At 41.1% G+C, this 18,495-nt stretch overlaps 1 protein-coding gene across 1 annotated transcript in view; it reads right to left on the bottom strand.

The window, feature by feature from the left end:
* The window catches only part of kdrl (kinase insert domain receptor like), a 41,148-nt gene that overhangs the window by 2,965 nt on the left and 19,688 nt on the right, over window positions 1-18,495 (bottom strand). The window contains exons 15-29 of the mRNA XM_084010458.1: window positions 17,887-18,015; window positions 16,735-16,841; window positions 16,157-16,286; window positions 15,441-15,545; window positions 14,086-14,199; window positions 12,896-12,984; window positions 12,578-12,731; window positions 11,749-11,846; window positions 10,952-11,074; window positions 10,484-10,595; window positions 7,534-7,633; window positions 4,951-5,056; window positions 3,183-3,307; window positions 1,798-1,873; window positions 1,203-1,306 (exon numbers count right to left, since the gene is read on the bottom strand). Coding sequence (XP_083866584.1) covers window positions 1,203-1,306; window positions 1,798-1,873; window positions 3,183-3,307; window positions 4,951-5,056; window positions 7,534-7,633; window positions 10,484-10,595; window positions 10,952-11,074; window positions 11,749-11,846; window positions 12,578-12,731; window positions 12,896-12,984; window positions 14,086-14,199; window positions 15,441-15,545; window positions 16,157-16,286; window positions 16,735-16,841; window positions 17,887-18,015 — 1,672 coding nt within the window. The remainder of the gene's footprint in view (window positions 1-1,202; window positions 1,307-1,797; window positions 1,874-3,182; window positions 3,308-4,950; window positions 5,057-7,533; window positions 7,634-10,483; window positions 10,596-10,951; window positions 11,075-11,748; window positions 11,847-12,577; window positions 12,732-12,895; window positions 12,985-14,085; window positions 14,200-15,440; window positions 15,546-16,156; window positions 16,287-16,734; window positions 16,842-17,886; window positions 18,016-18,495) is intronic.

Raw genomic sequence — 18,495 nt, 5'->3', positions numbered from 1 at the left:
GGCCGAGGGAGCGACAGGTGGACTTCAGCTTAACAAAAGGAGCACAGCGCCAGAGCTAACAGGGGAGGCCTTGTAAACCCTCCTAAGTTCAAAGGTGGCAGTGATTGAGCGGTTGCCCAGCAAGAAGGCCCTCCCCTCAAAATGTGGATCATTCTCTGCATGCCTGGGTTGATTTCTTCTGCCACGCTGAGGCCCTGATGTCACAAGCGTCATAACAACTCATATAAAAGTCACTTTGAGTGGTTGTTTCTAGGAATGAGTTTGATGAGTGGTAAATTGTGAAACAGTGCTTCGTAGAGTTTTCCTCATACGTTGCATCCCCAGCAGTTGTTTACAGGATGTCACTTAATCATTTATAAGAACTTTAATGCTGTTTACACTGTTTTCCCATCAACAGAGATTTGGGAAACACATGAAGAGCTTTAAGACAATTTATTTCGGTTCCTCCTTTTAATCTTTTAAGTGGAAGCCACAACACTTGGCAACAGCAGAATAATACCACAAGGTTTAAAGTGTAATTACTGAGTTCAGAGGTTTGACCCTGTAAATTAACCCTGCCACTGAGCTGCAGTAAACTTAATATGTAAGCCTTAAGACACCTCATAACAAAAAGATTTATAGAAAGTTGACTCAGATCTCACTTTATCCTCAAATAACCTATAAAATGAGAACACACTGTCTCTTGCCCTGGTGGCATCACATCTTAAATCATCAAACGCTCCGCTGTATTTTGGAGGGTGGACTTTAAGCCAACGTCACTCTTTAAGATGATCTGGCAGCGTTGCATTACACCAAACAACCATGACTCATAATGACTTAAATCAGACTGGGAGGTACCTCATTCAGTCGGATCTCCCAGTGAAAACAAAGGGTTTTAGTGTGCGCTCTTAAAACAGCCAAACCTCAAGTGACGCATCCACTCGACTTTTGTGCTCAGTGCCTCAGTTTGCCACCTTCAAGCTTTCTCCCTCCCACTTCTCCTTTGTGCCACTGTCCCTCCAGCACGGCTTCTCCAGACAAAAGAGGAAACCACTGACTTCTTTTTAAGGCAGGAGAAACGTGTGTGTGTGACAGTTATAGCGTCTACATTCCAGCACAGCGGGGAGGTTTCCAAGCAGGTATTTTGCAGTGTCTTCTTGTGTGTGCTGATTTGCCCCTTGCGGGGCACGTTGACGGGGTGCTGCATGGTGTAGTGTACTTACGCCAGAGCCATGATGCTCAGAGGTCGGCCTGCCAGTGATTCAAGGCGCTTCAGCGTCTCCATGTTGTCAGACGACAGGCCCATCCCGCTGTCGGACTGACCGCCCTGGTGATGAGACAGACAGAGAAAATAAATAAAACCCTTCTTTGTTATCTGAGGTGAACAAGTAACATGTATCTGAATGTTAGTAAGTAACTAAACTTTTATACAAGCTTTCAAACCCAGACTTTGCCAAGTGTACGTAAACTACAATAGTATGAAATAAATCTATCAATCTACATCAAATGATGGTCAGATTTAGTGAAATTAAAAAAATATAATTAACAACATAACGTATAAAACCGCTGCAAACACCAACACCAGAGAGGAAATACAGTTACTAACCAGTAATTAACTTTCTACCTATCAAACCCTACAATAAAAAAAATATGTTATATCCCCTCGTACAGCTCAGCTGGTCCACTACAACTTACATTTATCTAACAGGGTGGAGTTTCTAGTTTATTGTCAATGCCTGTAATCTAACCCATTGTGTGCTTCAGGATAAATTAGATTGCAGATTATCCAACTGTTTCTGTTTTTTCTGAATAACTCACCTGGTTATCATTTATCCCGTCCTCCATGGTGACCTCGTCAAAGGTTTTCACACTAGCAGGACGGATCTTGATGTTCCTGGTGAGAAAATATCCAGGGTAATTCTCCAAAATACCCTCAAATATTCTCTTTCTGTTTACGTTACACCGGAGGTAAGCTTCAGCTACAAAACCGCAGGAACTTAATCACTCAAACCAACAATGTGTACAACGTGTGTGACATTGTCCTTTGAAAACAAATCTTGTTTTCTTTGCAGTTCAACACTCAGAGGGTTAAACAACTGCTTAATTCAGCTCAAAGGCTAACTGTCATTACTGCTTTTCAACACCTTATCAATAAACACACTTGGAGGACCTGTGAAAACCCAAGAGCTCTACAAATATTATTTTAAGTGGACATAAATCTTGAAGCTGGCTCTATGGTTTTTGGAGAAATTCCTCCCAGGAGCCACAATACCGAAAGCTCTCTGGCCACCAAGCGGCTGTGTGTACATTTCTTATCATATGTCAATCAGGCCTCATTGTCCTCAGGTCAGACCTAAATGTTCTAGCGGAGTTTAGTTTGATTGCGACAGGAACAATAATTGTTTGGAAAAGAATTCAGTGCAAAGTGGGGAAATGATTTAGGCATTTCCTTAGCAAAACAGACCCAGCACTGTTTGCCTTTAACAGCCTGAGCATAAGTTTACGTATGTGCACGATTTGGTGATTTATTACCCTAGAATGTTTTAACAAGTTCATAGGCGAGTGTAACGGATTTGAGTCAACAAGGCTGTGACTCCTCAGTCATGCTCGCAAGCTCTGTGAGGCTGGACGAAGGCACAGCTGTGCTTTGAGCGAAGTGCTAACATCAGCATGCAACCATGCTCACCATGACGATGCTAATATGCTGATGTTTAGCAGATATAATATTTACACGGTTCACCATCTTACTTGGGCATGCTAACATTTGCTAATTAGCAAATAACACAAAGTGCAGCAGAGGCTGATGAGCATGCCGAAACTTTGAAAAACCAAAGATACATTTAGATTATGGCCTGATGAGGGTGCTATACGTAAAGTTAAGGGAGACCACTAGCAACTTCAATTCATCTTGAGAGCAACATGGTTGTTATATTTCATTGCAACCCATCCAATAGTCAGGGCATCCCCGTAGTCAGGAGGGTTCATACACTGAGGACCATGCATGTAATTTCATGGCGATCCCTCTGGTAGTCGTTGAGATATTTGAGGCAGGAACAAAGCAGTGTGACGGACACATCGAATTTGCGGTGTCTCTATTGTTGCTAAGTAACAACTCTTCACTCAAAAGAATAGATAGACAGAGTTTGAGGTGTCGGTTTCATGTAAACCAGTGAATGATGAATAAAAAGGATCCATGCTCTCACCAGGTGCTCCCTGAGTCGCGGTGGGAAACGGGTCTTGTAGGCATCTCCTCTGACAGCACTGTGGTGGACGGGTCTCCCACCTTGCCCAGCAGGGCTGTGTTGATGGGTATGTAGTGCTTCCCCTCCTATATCAACCAAACAGACAAAGAATATCTAAGAGTACAGCATCCATGATGCAAATTATAAAGACGAGAGGCCCGAGGGTTGATGCAGTGTTCATGCTATACAAACACACACACACACACACACACACACACACACACACAGGTTGTGGCGAGTAGACAAAGAAACTGAGGTCATGCCTAATAAATCTAATACAATGTAATGAAGTTGGTGGGGTCCGTGACCGGCCTTCCTGCTCTGTAACAATACCTTTATTAATAAGAGTCAAACCCCTCTGCTGTTCTCTGACCAGCCTGAACTTTTTCTCATGAATTCACTTTCACAGACTCATTTGTTAAGCAACATGCTATAGTTCTCATGTGGTGTCATGTGTGACTTTGTCTTTATCGTCGGTTCTGTCAAGTCTTTGCAGGAGCAGTGAAATACAATTCCCTTTCTTTGTGTGCCTGTAATGTACAGGCAGGACGAGAAGCCCGTTATCTTTAGTGCCTGGAAGTGGAAACATGACTATGGACATCTTGTGGATCCTGATGACTGAAAAAGAATCCTTGTCTTGTTAAGGCTTCTGGCCAGTTTCCGCTCATCTCTGATAGTTATCGCTAAGGGCTCCACTTTCTTCAATTTCTATCCATCTTTTTCATAAACATTGTCTTATTTTTTTCACCGCTTTAAAATGTTGATTTGAAAATGTAATTAAGCTTCAAATACATTGTTCATATTCATGTGAATGGAGAATAGGACTAAAAGTCCATCCTTTGGAAAACCTAACCAATCCTACTTTGTTTTCTATTGAAACACATAGTAATCAACAACTGAATGGTCTAGCTGCTTCGGTTTCAGGGTCCTGGTATTGTATATGTTGGCTCATTGTTGTGGTTTACTGGGAGACTTGAATAGAACGGAGCCATTGTTCTTTTCCTACTATTGCAGGTCAAAATCTCTGCTGTGAAAAAGGCCTATTGGTACAGGTGTCATTTTCTTTTAGTAAAATATGTTTGAATAATAATGAAACACAGATTGTTCCTCTGGTGCATATTTGTTAACCTGATTAAAACAAACAGCTGTAGAACTTTCTGACAGCCTCGAAAAATATACAAACTTCCAAGCAGTTTGTGACATTTCACAGCATTCATACCAGACGATGTTGTGTTGTGTCACATTAATAATGACATCGTTTCTCAATATGTTTTGAAGTGTGGTTCCTCTTACACGATTGAGGTTGTCTTTTCAAACAGAGCCATGTGTTTGTGTTGAATGCTACTTCCCTTCTCATTCACTCTGAGCGCCCACATGCGCTCTGAATCTTATTTAAGTGGCAGGACTTTGATCAGCAATGCTGCATTCTGAATATTTCCAGCGTTGGTAACTCATTCGGCATTTCTACTGACAAATATTCTTACATAAGAGTTCTGAGAAGCTATAGTATGGTGTGGATTTAAACTTGAAATATACATTTAGTTCCAGTATTTGAAATTGACTGAGAAAACACTTCCATAAATCTCTTTTTGGCGTATCAACATCAGCTTTTAGTTTGAGTTCACACCAGAGCTCAACAGCTGCTGTTCATTCGTGCTGCTGCTGAAACAAACCTACGACACATACATGTAGAGTTCAAACACAATGCAATCTTTCTCGTCTGTCATACCTGTTGCACGCTGGCCTGAAGCAGATCTCCCAGTTGCTCCACCAGCTCAATGAAGGTCGGTCGCTCCAGTGGCTCCCCCTGCCAGCAGTCCAACATGGTCTGATATCTAAGAGCAAAGATTACACCACTGAACACAAACCCCAAGATGGACACATGCAAGCCTTAAGCAAACTGGACGGACACTCTTAATGCTAAAGCCAATAAACAAGATACTGGATATCTGCGTTGATGTATTGCAAACTGTGACAAAGCACCTTTAAGAAGAAGAATAACTATCCTCAGGGTTGGCAGTCCAATAGGCAACCACATCTGGTCCACCTCTGAATTGACTCTCCTCTAGAATACTCATACACACCCTGTTTTCTATCCTCAGGTGATCCTGAGCCTCTGGGGCTGTATCCGGTTCTCTCTTGGTCTTGGGTGTAAGAGTACAGAGCCTCGTTAAGGTCTCTGACAAGCTGTCAGCATCTCTGCCCATGTGGGAAGACTCTCAACCTTTAATGTGAGTTTCCATCGCAGTGGCCTGTCTCATTTTGTGGAGGAATTTAGAAACAGCGCACCACGGCTGCTGTTTAAATTACTTACAGCATGTCCCTGATTGGGATTGATGGGGGTGATGGATCCCTCTCATGTTTCTGTTGCAGCAACCACCATGTCCAAAACACATATCTAAAGTTTTATGTTAATATAATGTATTATGATTTTGATTGCCTTTTGGCATCGTATTTTAGTCGATCTCAAGTTTGAGGACAGAAAGCAGATGGTCTGATGTTGATCCCCCATCCTCTCCATCTGTGTTTGTGTGCAGGGCATCTAAACCTCTCAGTGTTGTCAGGCCCGGCTAAAAGAAGCCAAGCGGCTGTGATTCCAACATTAACGAATGTAGAGCACTCGTCCAGGTGGGAGCCCTCCTAATGGCAACAGGATGTGGAGAGCTTGATCACAGCCTCTATGCATATCATTTAAGGGGGGGGGGGGGGGAAGTAGACGCATTGTATGACTACACAATTTAAACCACATTTCCTGCCTGGTCCGCAATGAGAATGAATAGCCTACCCCCGCAGGTTTGGGGTCAAGAGGGATGAGGTTTTGTAGAACTTAGCTACTTTGTCCGGTTGGGCAAGTGTAGTAGGATGGGAAATGAGCATCCTTTTTATTGTCCTCCCACTCTCTGAGCAGCATCCGCTAAATTCCTCTGCAATGCATCAGGACGTGGATCTTACTAACAGATGGAAAACAACATTCCTGCTGAATCAGAGCTGCAGAGGTACAAATGATTTGCTCAACACTGCCTGCAACCTCATGTGCTTTTCATCATCATCATATATTTCAAGTTTGGGGTGAGGGTCAGGGTGTCAAAACCTGGGATTACAGACATATGTGATCAACTGCAGACCCGTCTGAGGGATCAGTGGATTTTACGAGTGCATTGCTGTGCATCCCATTTACACTGATATCAGCAGGTTCTATCTTAGATTTAAATTAGCAGCAGGCCTCAGAGCCATATGCATGCAAAATATATAAGATTCTTGGCACCAGTCGGTTCGCTTCTACAGATCTTCTGTTCTGAACAACAGTCTGGATTAGATTTGGTCTATCATTTCCAATCACTGTCTTCTCTGCCAAGCTGATAAATTCATTCAGTTAGCTTTACTTGGCACACGCTGCTTTAATACTCTGTACCTTTTGATAGCACGTCATTATTAAGTAGAAGTGCGGCATTATGCTATCAAAACAAATACGATTTGTGGACTATATGAGTCATTTTAAATCAAAACCAGACACATCGTATGCACATATGCTGGAGGTGGACTTGGAGCTCAGACTGTGGTCGCTGGTTCTGGGTCAGTTGCACATAAGACAGAAGAGGCAAAGTACTCTTATTACAAAAAAGAGTTTGTGTGGCTTCATCACTGACTGACAGCACCGATACCAAAGAAGAGGAATCTCTGTTCTCCCACAGATATTTATGTCCAGCTCCAGCACCATCCACCAGTCCCTGCTCAAAAGGCTCTCCTCACTTTAGGGAACTTGAACTCGAGACATTTCATTTAAACGCTTTGCCCAGTTACATCTGTGCACCTGTCAGTCAGAAAGTGCTTCAGAGCTTCAAGCTTGCTGCCGCCAAGCTAATCACTAGCTAATGTTTCCTCCTGCAACTTTCATGGCAGCATAACCCATGATTCTTATCAGGCACCGCTGACCTGCTGGTGCAACCACAAAGAGGTAGAAAGACATAATACCTCCTCTTAGCAGTACATTGATATGGCTCTTACTTGCTGCCTATATTTTTTTGGCATCTGTGAGGAGCACATACAGCTGGAAATATGGAGCTGGCTGGGATACACAAGAGTTCTCCAGCTATATAGGAGGAACGTCATAAAGATTCAAATAGTATGGTAGTTCAAATGATAAAAGGTTTGCAATTCTACATTTTTCAAAGACAGATTTACAATATAGGAGAGAGAAGCAGAACATTAACTTAATGTCCGCGTCATTGTTCTCTTGAGGTCGACAGCATGCATGTACGTATTTGACTTTAATTTGTTGTTTACTGTAGAACTAGTCGATAGGGATTCTCACATTTCAGAGGAAGAGTATTCTGGAGCTCTCATCCTGGTTCCCTCTTTCAGCCTGCAGCAAAACTCTTCGTCAATTTGGACACCAGGGTACGGGGAGGCACCTGGGCGAGGAAAGAGGGGGAGAGATTATTACAAACGTATTTGTCGTACACAAAAAAGGCCATACAATATCATATTTATATGAATTTACATCAGAATCAGAATCAGAAGGAGTGTACTGCCAAGGACTTTTTCCACATACAAGGAATTTGCCTTGGTATACGATTTACAGAATAAACAATAAAGCAAAGTACTGCAGTCAAGAACATAAATACAGTGAACGTGTAATGTTTTTATATTTGCTGAGTCATGAATCTGTCAACCAAAAACCACCACTACTTTTATTTACTTTTAAACCATTATGTTGGTAATGAAAGCCTACATCATACATGGACCCCTGTCAAAACATACAGTCATACACTGAACTTGTAAGTAATATCCAATTGTGTTGGTTTTGGAAAAATAATACCCATTCTGTGTTGTCAATATCATTTCATGAGTCATAAATAATGATTTTGTTTGCTTGAATCCCCACGTACAATATCAACACCAACTTTATGGCCCACACAAATTTAGAGAGAAACCCCAGATGGAAGTATTTGAACAACTCTTAAAATAAATAAAGCTTACTGCATTGGAAAAGAAACAATCTGTGATTTGTGTTGAGAAAACATTTCAAATCCCAACTGTTACTGTTTACATAGTTCACATTTCTATTTTCAACTGGCGTGACGATGGGTATGTAAACGTGCTGTTCATCAAATAAGAAGTGAACTTGACCTTAAATCATTGTTCTTATCCACTGCAAAGTGAATTATAAGTAACATCATCCTAAGTACTGCGGGTTAATATTAAACTCTTTTTGAACGAGTACTATTAAATGGATAGGTCAGATTTATCCCACTTTAAAAAATCAGAAATTAATTGTTTAACAGTCCAGATGTTTTAAAATGGGGTTGTATGACGTACTTATCTATGGTCAGTGTCTTCCCTACAGTTGACTATTGTAGTTTGGAAGGACAGGCAGGAGTACCAGCGCAGAAGCAAAGTAATGTACAGCTATAGAAGCTGGCATCAGCAAAAAGTACTCTATATTTAGAATATTTTTGACAGATTTTGCTTGTTGTCAGACAGCCCTTTCTGACAGGGGAGATATCCATTAATGCTCTCTTCAAAGCCACAAACCTCCATTGACAGAAACAGCAATTTTACTTCTCAGAACATGGACGTTACTGGTCTACTGCTGCCTCAATGGGTTAGTTTGTGTGTCTTAGAAAGTTTTATGCTGACCCCCATATACTGCAAGCAATACACCAACTATGGATAAAAACCTCATAGAGTCCCACTTAATATCCCTTTATATCCCAATCTAATCTACTTGGAATATCATTTTTATTATTATACTTATTGTGTATTTTGTGCATTTATGTGGCATCCAAATTGTGTTCAATTCAAATGTATTCTAAAATAAATGTACACTCCAAATATATTACCTGTGTTTTATGACGAGACCGAATATTCTTTGATCTCTTATCTATATCAATGAAATCACATCTTGATAAAGGTGTACATCAACACCACATTGGTCTGGTTCACTTTTTGGCATCAATATTATACAAACAAACTTTGGATATGTAAACTCACAAAACGGAACTGACACACTTTTGGTTCACAGAGCGATCTGAAAACACACTTGGGTTACACTGAAACTTTTGACCTCCTAACATGATCAGGTTGCAAAGCTCACTTCTTTGCCATTTTTCTTGGTCATTTTGTATCCTTGTTTCCTGATTTATTTTTCTGAGGCCCCGCTAACACTACCCAGATGTGTAAGTGTTTCTTTAACAGAAAAAAATGTGGTGAGAACGTGTCAAGAGTGAAAAAGAGGGAGAAAGAAACCAAGAAAAAGAAGAAAAGACAAAAGGGAAAGTGTCAAAATGACGTCAGTGTGCTTTACATTTAAAAGAATATGCAATTTGACACACTTTTCTTTCAACTGCTGTGGGTGACGGCATTGTATGGCGGGGATTCAAAAGCAGCACAGTCAAAACGTACAGAAAAGCAATACATCCAACTTTGGCTACACTTACTCTTATGTTTCTGCAGCTTCCCATGGTGACTTTTAAACATACAATATTTCATGTTGAGTCTTGCTATAGAAACGTGTGGCGAGCTCTGTGCCACGGTGCACAGGCAATCCAGGACCGACACACAATACTGTCTTAAAGGCTGTGGTGGTTTCACAGCAGGGGCACACTTTTACACTGATCTGGCTGCCTGGTTACAGTGAGTTTGTGTTGCCAGCTGGGACAAAACGGATAACTTAAATAGGAGGTGTTCTCTCATTTTAATGTGCAATGCCTGTACTAAAAAACTCCCACTTGAACTTCAGTTATGTTTTAGTGGCATGAAAATAGTTTTCTCAGGCTGACAATGTCAGCTCAGGGCCTTTATCCTAAAGGCACAATTACACAGCAGAAGAAGAAGACAGTTATTACCCAGTGCATCTGGTGAGTGGTATAGCTGGGGGCACTGAGCGAGACCACTGAGCTAGTGAGGCATTCTTCTCATTGAACATCGCTGATAACAGAACCCTGTGTAACTGAGATGCAAGGCTTTGTGCAAATGTGGGCATGTTAAACATAAACAAACCCGTACATTTGAATTAAATGTCAATATTTTCATTTCACGAGGAAATACCAGTATCCTCTAACTACAGGCTAGGTTAGGGTTAGGCATTGGGCAAGATGGCAGTGTTCCTGAATATAGCACGCCTGTTTATAGTGGAAATCACATGCAGTGCCTGAAAGGTTATCCTAGTGATTTACCAGGAATTATGTGTGAGAAAAGGCTTAAGTTTGTATGTGTAATGGTGGTGAAAGTAGTGGTCAATGCTGAGCCGTGACACTTACCCAGAGAGAAGATCTCCCACATGAGAACACCAAAGGACCAAACGTCACTCTGAGTTGTGTAGATCTTGTCAAAAATGGCCTCAGGTGCCATCCACTTGAGTGGTAGTCTGGCCTGTGCAGATATTGAGATAAAAAAATAATTGACTTCCTTATCTTAGTGGTGTGGACATCTCACTTATTACACGGTAGCATCTGTGGAGAGCCGGTTGGTTTAAGCTGTCGGACTCATTTAGTCTCCTACGTAGGTTCCCTTCATCCAGTAGTCAAACAAACATACTGACCTCAATTATTTTTGTGAGATTTCCAAGAACTGCTTTATTTATTGAGTCCTACTTTTTCTGCCAAGTCAGTGATAGCTTACTGTTTTGCATTTTATCTTTTAATGAATATGCTTTGAGTATATTTTCTGTAAGACAATAAAAACCCAGACAGCTGGAAAAAGACTTATCTAGACATTAATAAACTTACATCTCCTTTGCGCACATAATCCGGGTCTTTGTAGATGTCTCTGGCAAGCCCGAAATCACAAATTTTCACAACATTATTCTCAGATAGCAGGATGTTTCGGGCAGCCAAATCACGATGGATGCACTAATGAAAAAAGGAAGAAACAAAATTGTATTAGGTGAGATATTTACATTAACAACTTGAAGTTTTCAGCATGTAATTGACTTAACAACGGTACTCTGCATGCCATAAAGCATGGCTGCTTGCAGAGCAACACATGGTCAAGTCATCAGTGAGATTACAATAGGAGACACGTTCCATGTCCAGGGTAAGAAATGGTCTATAACAGGTTATTCAAAACAATGGCTTCATTCTCTAATCAGTCAGATCCGGTATCCACCAAATTATGAATGACTTGAAAAAATGAATGATATCTAGACTGATAACCTTTAGAAGCACTTAACAGCGTCACAGAAAAAGCAAAATAGTTCACACCATTTACAGTGAAGAAACTTTCTGCATGAACTTCATGCACAAAAACTTCAAAAGATGTATTTTACTCTGCATGAGTTTGCTTCTACTTTGCACTGTTGACTTTTCTGGGTTAAACGCACCAGTTACCGTAAACAAACACTGTACTGAGTAGAATGTTTCCAAATTATAATAAATACTGTTTTTTGATAATAAATATCAAAATAACATAATCTTTAAATAAAAAACACCACAATTACAATATAGATAAAAAATGTATATGCAGCTGTTTCAAATAAAATGTATTGGTATATGTCTTGGAGTGATTTGTGTGAAGAAGAAAATACCTTGCGTGAAGCCAAGAACTCCATGCCTTTTGCAACTTGGAAACTGTAACAAATTAAATCTTCCAACGTCAGGACTCTCTTATATAAATCCTCAGATTCTGTGAAACAAAAGAACATAAAGTTCTCTCAGTGAGACAGATTTTTCAAATTCGATGTTTGTGGCCTTTAAACTTAGGACAATAATCCGATCCTAGGTTTTTTTAAACACAGTCTGTGTGATCAGCAGCACTCCGTCATATAAATCAGATAAGATGAAACAGTACAATTCTTCCAGACAAATACATCATCATAACAAATCCGTCCTGTCACGTAAGTGTCTTCCCCTACACACTCTGTCTTTACAACATCCTTTACAAACGAGAGATGAAAGAAATTACAATTCCTCCTTTTTTTTCAAATGTCAGGTGAAACGTGTGGTTATGGGCCCAGCGTCCTGGTCGGGGTCTGCGAGAGGAACTCACGAGGAGTCCTTCCACTGGCCCACCTGAGTAAACAGCTAATCAAACCAGAAATAACACAACATGGTCGACGTGCACATCAGAGCTGGAGCCACAGAGCAGAGCAACACTCAGGTCAGGACCGGAAATAAACAGACGCCTCCCCAAACTCAGTGGGGTGACAGTGGCTCCTGCTGCAGTGATTGTACTGCTGAACAGGAGGAGGAAACGTCCTATCAGACCTGGGCTTGAAAACAATCAGAGGAGCGCTTTCATTCCAGGGCAGGAGGGGTGGAGCTGAGGTGGGGGGGGGGGGGGGATAGCAGGAGGGACAAACAGAGGGGGGAAGGCGTGAAGGGGTTGAAGGGAAGCAAGACGTGCTTGGCCTTTACCTTCTTCCTCTTCCTCTGAGTCGCAGTAGCTCTTATCTTCGATGAAGCCAGAGCTGGCTGAGCTTCCGGTGCTGGCCACGCTTTCCAGGCGGCGCTTCATCAGCTCGCTCAGCTCGCAGCCCAATCCTGATGACACCACCTTACCATCCTGGCTCTGACCAGCACAAACACATATATCATGTTAAATGAGTTGAGGGTAAACGCTGCTGACATGCATGGGTTGTCAAAACAGTCCCTCTCTGCTGACAATGCTGACAAGCTCATAGCCAGGATGATGATAAAGCACGATGCTGGAAAGTCTAAATCCTCGTGACTCACCTTGTAGACGAGAAAGTCATCTCTCTTGCCTCTCAGATAGTTGGATAAGTTGCCATATTTGCAGAACTCCACTATCATCATCAATGGACCTGTTAAAATAGTGTATGTCTTCTGATTATTCCTGTATCATGTGATAGTTTGGAGATGACAACTTAAACTTTAAAGTTAAAGGAAAACACCACCGCATTTCCATACTGAACTATGTTCTGCTCTGATCTTAGACGAGGTGATACATACCTCCCTCTCCTCTGTGCGTGCACTCAATGGCTCTTGCGCACACTCCACGCAGCACTAATTTGCTAGCATGTAGCTTGTCCCAGTATATTCCTTAGGATCCAAAGGGGGGTGAAGTTAGAAGCGACCAAGCACTTCCACGTTGTCCCTATTTAAATACGGTTACGTGAGTAGTTACACGACCCAAGTTTGGTTACACAAAATGAAACATGCCAATTTTTCTAAGCGGATAACAAGGATAACTATATAGTATGGCGGAATAACAACTGGAAGCACTTCGACGTCGGCGCAGTAATATCATCACTCAAAACATGACGGGACTATATACCTTCTGCTTGTTTTCACAACCCTGTACGATGCACGTTATAACCATGATGTTTGATTGTTCACAAACTATCTTACTACAACCTGATGCTTCCTCAACTGTGCACAAACTACTACAGCTGGTGCAGGCGACGGCGTGCAGGTCACGTAGGTTCTATTGACGGAAGTAAGAAGGGGAGCGGAGTGATGATATTACTGCGCCGACGTCGAAGTGCTTCCAGTTGTTATTCCGCCATACTATATAGTTATCCTTGTTATCCGCTTAGAAAAATTGGCATGTTTCATTTTGTGTAACCAAACTTGGGTCGTGTAACTACTCACGTAACCGTATTTAAATAGGGACAACGTGGAAGTGCTTGGTCGCTTCTAACTTCACCCCCCTTTGGATCCTAAGGAATATACTAGGACAAGCTACATGCTAGCAAATTAGCGCTGCGCGGAGTGCGCGCAAGAGCCATTGAGTGCACGCACAGAGGAGAGGGAGGTATGTATCACCTCGTCTAAGATCAGAGCAGAACATAGTTCAGTATGGAAATGCGGTGGTGTTTTCCTTTAAATGACAATTTCTTTAGTTTTCTATACGCAAATATGTAAACAGCATATTTTCGGACTTCCTCTGCAATAAAGCTCACCTCCAGGCTTCGTGCAGGCTCCCAGCAGGTTGACCACATTCAGGTGATGGCCAATGTGGATCAGAATCTTTAACTCTGACATCAGAGCTTTCCGCTCATTTGAAGTAGCTCCTCCTGTAACAATGTTAACACATAAACACTTTTTCAGCATTGGCTGGTGTATCATTAAACATCCTAACAACTTTCTGTTCAACAATATGAACTTTTGAAATCCAAACTCCATGAAAAAACTATGAGAAACAGATTTTGACTTTTATGAAGTTAAGATGGAAGATACTAAACAAAATGAGCCCACCCACCAGAACATTCAGTTATGGTCATATGCCACGATAACAGTATGAAAATGATGTTGTTTTATGTTGATTTGACCAACTAGATGTGTATGAGCTTGAAGCTAAAGCGGCCAGGGAGTCTCAAGCTAAACCACAGTCAATTTGAAGAGACCTGCTGCTTTCCATTAAGGTTGACCTACGACTACCAGCCGGAGTCTGTTCTTCCCAGGGAGGTTGTGATTTATGCTGAGACATGATTAATGATATGACAGTGACCAATACATCCAAAACATAAACTCATTTCCATCGTCAGCTTACCACCAATCACTGATAGCCCGGCAGTTTGCATCTCTAGTAATGCAAAACATGTTTGTTTTTTTTATTGGGGGGGTAAATTAGTCATTCAATAGTGCATAAGGGGTGAATGGAATAGCTAAGTGTCTGCAGCTAAAATTCTTTTGCTGGTTTTCCTGTTTTCCTTTTAGTTCCAACATTCATTGTGAATATTTCAAAAGACGTTGGAATGGGAAACTAATTCCTCTTAAATTAAAAGACCGGACACAGCAGATAGGTTCCAAATGTTGGAATCTCTAAAATTTGGCAAGATAAACATGTTTTTATTTTGTGCCTGTATGTTCAACTCTTGAACTCTCCTATACCTGCAGGTTTTCTGACCTGAGCTGTCAGATCTGCATACACAGTCAATCTCTTCATCGAGGACAGGGTTAGAGGTCTCCTTTACCTCGTACTGCACTTTGCGAGGAACAGACATTGCATGCTTTACTTTGAGCCAAAACGGCATACAAACGTTAACTGCAGGCACATGTGGTGCTTTAGCTCATGAGTCTGTAACATGCACAAGAAATAAATATTCTGCAGAAATGACAGTTACTCATCTGCTTCTCATACCCATTCATAGTGTGAGGTCAATGCCTGTCTAACATGCGTGGTGGTACCTCTAGGATGAACAAGAGGGGCCGCATGGGCAAACTACATATGTAAAAAACAACAGCTTTGTCAATACTAATCCCTATTATTTTCAAATAGAGTCATGGTTTTAATTAGTATTTTTTCACATCCTACCTTTCAACATTTTGACAGCAACAGTCTTGCAGGTTGAGAGCTTGTCGATCCCAAAAGCAGAAGCCTCCACCACTTTTCCAAACGCTCCGTGGCCCAGAGTTTTGCCTGGCAAAGGAAGAAGGTATTTGATAAGTGGGACGACATTAGAGTTTCCTGTCCCTCGGGCCAAAAATCAGACTGGATTCCCTGTCAGTCAGGCTATGGGTCTGTAATTAACTCACTTACAGAGCGTTTCTCTAGAGAAATTACGGCTTGCTTCAGACTGGATGACAGTGCAGGGATACATAATGACCCTACACAACAGCTGATAGATACTCCATGTGGTTGGACGCTATCCTGACATTCGGTCTCATTGCATTGGTAGTATCAGGTGTTTCTGGCAGACAATGCTAATCAAATATGCTCAAACCTACCAAACATATCTGACACAGAGATGTGAATGAAAGTTACAGTAAAATTAAGTTTCCTATGAACAATCTACATCATCCCATTCTTCACCACAAATACCGACTCATCAGTGGCATTACATGCTGGGTTGTGTACAACTTCATTCATCCAGCTAGCTGGTTATTTACAAGCATTAATATTGTTATTATTTTAACATCATCTCAACAACTAAAGAAATGTATTTCAAGAAACCAACTGTGTCTTAATTAGCACGAAATTATATAAAAATCTTCCAATCGGCAACATTCTCCTGCAAATTGGATTTTTACCTAGGCGCAGGCGGTCACGAGGAAACTCCCATTTGCTGCTGTCATACTGAAGAAGGTCATTCTGCTCCTCGAGGGGACACTCGTCGGGGTCAATGATGATAGATGGACCCATCTTATACTGTGCTGGTTGCTGAGGGTGATACAAGTTTCATGATAACCTTCAAGACGTTTTTGATCATGATAACCATGACACAAATAGTTTGTAACTTGTGGATTATTTCAAAGGATCATTCAGCAGTGAAAAATGCTGAGTTGACTATTAAATTGCTCCGCACGTATTGACCAGGTTTGAAGGCGCATAGATGTTTCCTCACTGTTTTATCTGCACATTATCCTTGACTGCACATACAAGCATGACCTCAGCACTTCCCACATGTGGAAGAGAAATGTGGAAACCATAAACACTACATTTGTCCTTCCATTTAACTGTACTTTTCAAGAAGCATCAGTTAGTCACTTCTACTAAATAATTGGAGCCAAATTAGTTGAAATATGACTGCAAATAAAAACCATAAATACAGTAACACACATAACGTAGTATGTAGTTTCTGATACAAAGAAGTAATGTAAAGTCTTACCTTCCTTAACTTCCGGATGAAGAGGATAAGCATGAGCCAGAGGAACGTGGCTGCAGCTCCTGTACACACCAGAATGATTACCTCAACGTTTGGCTTCCCTTCATCCCCTGGAAAGAGAAGAACTGTCATCACTACCAGACCTCTTAAAAAAAAAAAAAGAGCGTACTTTTCATGATCTCATAAATTTTCATACATTTTTGACAGTAATTTGTGAGGAAATGGGATCAAACAAAAACGTCTGTTACAAATGAGTCATTCTTTTGTTTGTTTGTTTCTTCATACATTTTCTCTGAGAGATTGTATACATAATGGAAGTGGAAACACACAAGTGTTTATTTCTGGTTTGTTTGGGACACGCATACCACACTTTTTCCTATAATATTTTCTTCCAAACACTGTTTTTCTAACCATCCACATCGACACTGTGAAACCTCATATTCCTTCAATCTGCAAACAACCTTCTATTGACTCGTATTACATGTCATTTATGATTAAGCAACCAAAGCAGAACATGTATACAGCTTGTTGCTGGAATATCTTTGTGGTGAAGATGGAATGGATGACACTAACTGTTTAATATCAAGAGAAACTCAAGTTCAGCTTAGTAAGAATATATTTAAATTAAAAACTACATGCATCTCAATTACCCTACCATCCTTCACATGTCTGTAAGTATACACAGGCACACGTAGGTTAAGAGACATGCTACTCCAATGATCTACTGTGTTTCCAGTCCTTTGGCTGCAGTGAATCTCTTTGCACTCATTAGTGGACCTCTTAACACTTCACAGAGGTCATGTCCTCATGGTAAGGACCCTCAGCCAGACCCTTGATCATAAAACCCTAGAAGGAATTTACTTGGCAATCCTGGAAGCCACATATGTTCTGTCAGGGGAACCTTTTCATAATGAAGGCAGACGAGAGTTATTTGTAGTGGTGACAAGAAAACAAGGGGCCTCTGCGGTGTTTTGATTGGACATGAAGAATATGACTCCACTGCTGATACGGATGATTAGTGTATTTGATGTGATCTGTAGCCACACTGACTGCAGCACACACCACTTCACACTGAGAATGCAGCAAGTTGTTGGTGAGTGTTGGATCACTTCAATGGTTAGTTAGTTAACATCTCAAGGTGTCTGAGTGACTTACCGAGCACAGTCACAACAGAACTTGTTTTTGCGAAACCCTCAACATTGCTGGCTACACACTCATAGAGACCCTCGTCATCTTTCTTCACCCTCTCGATGGTCAGAACCCCGTCCTCTTTCACAGAGATACCTGTAACAGTGACACACAATCACTCAGTCAAACGGATGATGTTTATAAAGGTGTGGCAATTAACAATTGGTATGTAGGCGCAGGCTGGCAGGAGTGCAAAAGCAGATAACATGCTACAGTATATCTTCAGGGACATGAGCTTGTAGAAATTGTGGCTGAAACAATTCGCAGAAGTTGAGGTTGTTTTAATGCAGAATAATTAAATTCAATTTAGGACATTTTAAACACTAAGCCAGAAATAATATTTAGCTGCTCAGGTTATGCAATTAAATACAATATTTAGCATATGTATTTTCTCATAGTAATAGCATTATTGCGTGCATGTAAATGTATGTATGTATTATTGTAAGTCGCTTTGGACAAAAGCATCTGTTAAATGTAAATGTAAGTGTAACTGCAAATATGAGGAGCAGAATGTGACTGAATGCAACCTTTACTTTGTCAACAGATTGTATTAATGTAAACAATCGCAATAGCAAA

The sequence above is a fragment of the Eutrigla gurnardus genome (assembly GCF_963514095.1).
Source record: "Eutrigla gurnardus genome assembly, chromosome: 5".
NCBI lineage: Eukaryota > Metazoa > Chordata > Actinopteri > Perciformes > Triglidae > Eutrigla > Eutrigla gurnardus.
The sequence above is the reverse complement of the archived record's forward strand: the minus strand, read 5'-3'. Positions and strand labels throughout refer to the sequence as shown.